This window comes from Dasypus novemcinctus, chromosome 12 (assembly GCF_030445035.2).
Source record: "Dasypus novemcinctus isolate mDasNov1 chromosome 12, mDasNov1.1.hap2, whole genome shotgun sequence".
Taxonomy (NCBI): Eukaryota; Metazoa; Chordata; class Mammalia; order Cingulata; family Dasypodidae; genus Dasypus; species Dasypus novemcinctus.
In genome coordinates this window covers 18,283,006-18,288,552 of record NC_080684.1, presented here as the reverse complement: position 1 = coordinate 18,288,552, position 5,547 = coordinate 18,283,006, and the positions used below count along the sequence as shown (strand labels likewise).

General features: G+C 38.8%; 1 protein-coding gene across 1 annotated transcript; it reads left to right on the top strand.

Moving 5' to 3' along the window:
• The first annotated feature begins 4,299 nt into the window (after positions 1 to 4,299).
• On the top strand, positions 4,300 to 5,226 carry LOC101424105 (olfactory receptor 8S1-like). Its single transcript, XM_004484433.2, has one exon. The coding sequence runs from the start codon at positions 4,300 to 4,302 to the stop codon at positions 5,224 to 5,226; it is 927 nt and encodes a 308-aa protein (XP_004484490.2).
• The last annotated feature ends 321 nt before the right edge of the window (positions 5,227 to 5,547 follow it).

Sequence of the window (5,547 nt, the reverse complement as noted above, 5' to 3'; positions counted from 1 at the left end):
GCATAATATTTAGAATTGGAGAGGACATTAAATAAATAGATGCCCCTCTGGTTGGGCCTAAGACCATCAAAAAGAAGCTCCTTACAGCTGTTTTTGAAGATGTCAGTTTTTCTGTCACTGGAGTGAGGGATAATCAGCATGCCAGAGTTAAGAGGTTGTGTGTTCCTGAGTTTCTGCCTTTAATGTTTATAGCTCTGTGATCATCAGTTTTCATGTCCTTCCTGTGACTCCCGAACAGAGAAGTCATCTGCATTGTTGGTCACTGGACTATGAATTGTATTCCTCATGAACACAAAAGTCTCTTGAACCCAGCAAAAACCAGAGCTTTAGGATACTTTCTAAGCCATAAAAGCCAGGAGCGAGGTAATTGCCTTTATAATTGTTCTTAAGTTTCTGTCTTTCCTGAATATTTTCTTCTCTCTCCTCCAATGGCTTTTTCTTTCTGGCTTTCTGAGATGCTTTCTTTCCACACATATTCTCATAGATTTTCTATGTGCCGAGACTGCATCCACAAGTTTATGAAGCTTTTCATGTTTTCCATGCAGTGATGTCCATGTGCTCAGATACCGTGAGCAGCATCTATGATAAAACTCGTTGACGTCAGTGACTGATCTTTTGCACTGGAGAAAGGGATTCCATACGTTTGGAATCCAGACTGTTTTAGTCCATGTTCTAGGTTTAAAATAGGAGATGAGTAGAGCAGCAGAAAATAAAATATTCTGGAAAGTAGTGGAGAAGGTATATCAGAGAAATGTGGATTTTGTTTCTTCTCTATCACCCAATCTTATGTGTTAGGAAATTTAGTTTTCTTCTGTTTCTAAATCCCTCCAATTTCAAATCTGATCAAACGAATGCAGTTATTAAATTGAATGAGGGAGGGGTAGATGCTCAGAAATATTTCTAAAACTAATCAAATGCATTGATGCTATTATTCCTCACCTACCTATTTTCACCATACTCCCTATTCCAGGGGCCTCCCAGATCCACAAGGGATTTATCCTGCCTCATATAAAATTCACCCATTTTTTGGTCATTTAGAGCTCTCTCCCACATTCAGTGAATACAGGAAATACTGGACCTCACTCTCTTCCCTTTACCATTGACCCATCAATCCAAACATTTGTGAAATGAAGATTTTAAAATTAAATATATTTGATGCTGATCATTCATTTGAACTAAAGATATTTTATTACAGCTTAAAGTATTACCTGTGTTTAAACACATGCTCATTCCAGTGGAACACATCCTATGTGATTGAATTGAATGGCTCTTTAAAGTTACTAAAAATTCAGCATCCTGCTGAAATATAGCCTCTTGGACAATGCTGTACGTCAGAAGCATATTGGAGAAATCTCTTGTATTGTCTTCCTTTCAAACTGGTAAGCCTAGCTTCCAGTTATAGAATCACCCTAAACTAACTTCTGCGTTATTTTCTCATCTCTTTGTAAGGAGCCAGGACATCTTCAACTGCTTTGGAAGTTGGCTTGTTCCTCAAACTTCAATGTACTCTCATACCTCTAAATGTGTAAGTAACCACAAGGTGGATTTAAAAAGTAAATAATGCAGAATTAAAGTAAGTATCTGCTTCATTACACAAAAATTTCCAAATACAGAATTCTTCAAATTTATGAGTAGTGTTAATTAATTAACTTTTCTTGATTAGACAGTGGAGAAACATTTTACTTCCAATGTGAATTAAGAAATGTAAAGATAAGAGAGACCCTTTAGATTTTTTTCTTCAAATTATTCTGCCCACATCTGAATTTGAGTTGATTTCTGCCATCCATATTCCATATTACTTACTAGGCAGAGCTAACATATGAACTGAATATATGAAGTAGGCTAAATCTAAGAATGTTACATAGCTTGGAAATTGTATAAAAATTCAATATTGGTACTGAGAACAATCAGAAATGACAAGGACTGCCTATGCAGAAGGCACTCTCAACTTGTGATTGTCTTGGTAACTTGTGACTATGAGTCCTTTAAACAACACTTATATCAGATTCTGGGATATTAGAACAGTGATGGAAAATACAGGTTCAGTTATGAGTTCAAAGGATCTTGTCAGAAAATTGTAGAGTTACAATACTAGGAGTGGGGTTTCATGAAAAGATACAATATGAGTGCACAGCCGCAGAGCAGGGTTCAACATAAATATGAGGAGAAGCAAAGAAGGGAATTAAGTATTGAATGATGGTCAGGGATGAAATAAAATCCGAAGGTAAAACAGAGCAAACAAAATAGTATGGATTTATCAGTTGAGTTGCACTAAATACAAGGTTTCATTCCTTTTAATACCTAGCATATTCTAGCATTTAACAGAATATAAACACTTGTATATTCAGAGTCTTTCCCACTAAATTTTATCTACACAGACTATACTATTCAGTTCATTATTTTCTTCGTTCAACAAATTCTCATTGGGTTCCACTATGGCTTTTCCCTCCACTGTTCCAAGTGTCCTGGATGTGACGTATTATAGAGCATAATGACTGCCATCAAGTACTTACAATGTCGTTGGAAAGAGAAAAAAGGGATTTACCAAACATATCTTAACAATAACCACCAGAACAGAACAGAAGAGCGATTTACTGTGATGGAATACAGGGGAGAGACTTACTTGTTGTGACGTGTTGGAAGAGATCATTTTGTAGAGGAAATAACTATCAAGAAATTGTTAAAAATGGAGCCTCAGGGTTAGGAGAGAGAAAATACATATTTCATTATCACAGAGATTAGAGTTGGAATCATAGTGTTTAAACATTCGGGAAGTTATGGAAATACATATGAATTCTCATTTGAACAATATTCATAGAATGATTTCCACCACTATTTAACATAGAGATTAGAAACAAAAGTGCTTAGCACTCTGCTAACAAATTTTTTCTACTATAGTATATATGCTGAATTTATAGAAAATATTTTTCCAGGAAGATATAAGAAAAAAATCAAATTTAAATTTTTTTTTTTTAAAGATTTATTTATTTATCTCTCTCCTTCCCGCCCACCCCGGTTGTCAGCTGACTGTGTCTATTTGCTGCGTCTTCTTTGTCTGCTTCTGTTGATGTCAGTGGCACGGGAATCTGTGTTTCTTTTTTTTGTTGAGTCAGTTCTCCGTGTGTGCGGCACCATTCCTGGGTAGGCTGCACTTTCTTTCACGCTGGGCAGCTCTCCTATGGGGCACACGCCTTGTGCGTGGGGCTGCCTTACACGGGGGACACCCCTGCGTGGCAGAGCACTCCTTGCGCACATCAGCACTGCGCATGGGCCAGCTCCACACCAGTCAAGGAGGCCCCGGGTTTGAACCGCGGACCTCCCAGGTGGCAGACGGACCACCTGGGCCAAGTCTGCAGCCCAAATTTAAAATTAGTATCAAAATTAGTATCAAAATATTATAGAGATTTAGATAGAAAGAAAGGGCAGTCAAGGCAGAACAGAAATTTGGATTGATACAGACAAAACTATCCATGATGCTCAGGGACAAGTACATAGCCTGGCCTCAGCATTGAGATTCTCTAGAATGTAGTGTGTGGACAACCTTACAGACCCATAGGTGTCAGCTGATAGAGCACATTTACTGACAACCCTTGATTGCAAGACACTATTTCATAGGAAATACTCGTCTTAGAATCCTACATAGTGGAGTCATATTCTAACTCTTGAAACTGGCCATTTAGACAGTTGCATTGTCTCAGATACTTAATTTTTCCTCTGAAACAGATTTAGTATTGCTCATCCACTGTTTCTTCTATCCTAACATCTAACATAGGAGTACAAGGAAACACTGGCATATATGTGCATGTCAGAGGCTATATATTCCAATTTTTCCAAAGTGCAAATTGACATGTGAAAATTCCATGTAAGTAGCTAAATGATGAAAAAAATATCTTAGTAGTATACACATTAGAAAGATTTGAATGGGAATAAAAGAAAAGAAAGAGGAAAGACCTTAGAATTCTAATAATATTTGCAATGAAGAGAGAATATTGCTAAGTACAGGTTCTGTTACCAAAAAAACCCACTAAATTAATAATGATCCAGGTCATAGAAAGATCGTGAATGTCTTAACAATCTCTGAGAAAGAAGATGAACCATTAGTTAATATACTTGCAGGTTTGAACCAGGGTTGGGAATTGAAGCAGTTCATCAAACCAGGAAGAAAGATAGAAAACAATCTTAAAGGCAGATGTGAAATATAACCTAGTTGAGATGTGACCCCCATTCTCTGATAATTAAGTATGGCCAAGAGAGTTCAGATTTGCTATTATTTTTGTCTCTAGATAAAATCCTCTCTAAATGGCCTTGGAGAACCATAGCACCATCAATGAATTCATCCTCCTCGGTCTGTCTGCTGACCCACACATCCAGGCTCTCTTCTTTGTGCTGTTTTTGCAAATTTACTTCCTGACCATGACAGGTAACTTGATGCTGCTGCTGGTGACCAGGGCAGATCCTCATCTCCACACCCCCATGTACTTCTTCCTGAGTCACCTCTCTTTCCAGGATATTTGTTTTTCTTCAGTCACAGTGCCAAAGCTGCTGGAGAATCTGTTGTCTCAGAAGAAAACCATCTCTGTGAAGGGCTGCTTGGCTCAAGCCTTCTTTTTGTTACTGACTGGAGCCACTGAAGTTGGCCTGCTCTCTGCTATGGCCTATGACCGCTTTGCTGCCATCTGCCATCCTCTGCTCTACGGCCAGATGATGAACAGTTTGCTCTGTAAGAGGCTGGCTTTGGGTTCTTGGGGCCTGGGCTTTTTGAATGCACTCCTCAACATCCTTTCAGCTATGAACTTGGAGTTCTGTGGAGATTATATCATCTCCCACTACAGCTGTGATCTTCCCTCTCTCTTCCCTCTTTCCTGTTCTGATCTGTCCCCAAGTTTTACAGTCATGCTCTGTTCAAGTCTCTATGGATTTGGAACCAGTTTCCTGATCTTCTACTCTTATGCCCGCATTGTCTCCACCATCCTGGGAATCAGCTCCTCCTCAGGTAGAAGAAAGGCCTTCTCCACCTGCTCCTCCCACCTTACAGTAGTGCTCCTATTTTATGGCTCAGCTTTTCTGCGCTATCTACTGCCAGTCTCAGGCTCACCATTGGAATTGATCTTCTCTGTACAGTACAGTGTGGTTACTCCCTTGGTGAATCCCCTCATCTATAGCCTAAAAAACAATGAGGTGAAAGCAGCTGTGAAAAGAACCTTAAGAAAATATCTTCCATATTAGCCACTCAAACACAGAGGTTGAAGGGTAACTAGTTTATTAAAGGAAGGTATCTAATGGGTTGAGTAAAAGAGAATTTCCTGATTGCTCCTCATACTGGATGCAGAAAGGTAATTTCACGTTTCGAGACCTACCAGGGGGAGGTGGGGAGTGTAAAGTGTAGTTCAGTTTAATTTTTCCATAGAGGCAGAGCAAACCATCAAGTGACCATGTTATAGTAATTCAACCATTTTACTTGCATAGTCTTTTGGCTGCATTAATGGGTCTTACCATCTTGTTTGTGTTTGCTATGCAAAACAGTTATCCACATGGAATGAAATCACC

Bases quoted from the DNA above. Each gene is read 5' to 3' on its own strand.
- LOC101424105 (XM_004484433.2), top strand. From the start codon at position 4,300: ATGGCCTTGGAGAACCATAGCACCATCAATGAATTCATCCTCCTCGGT.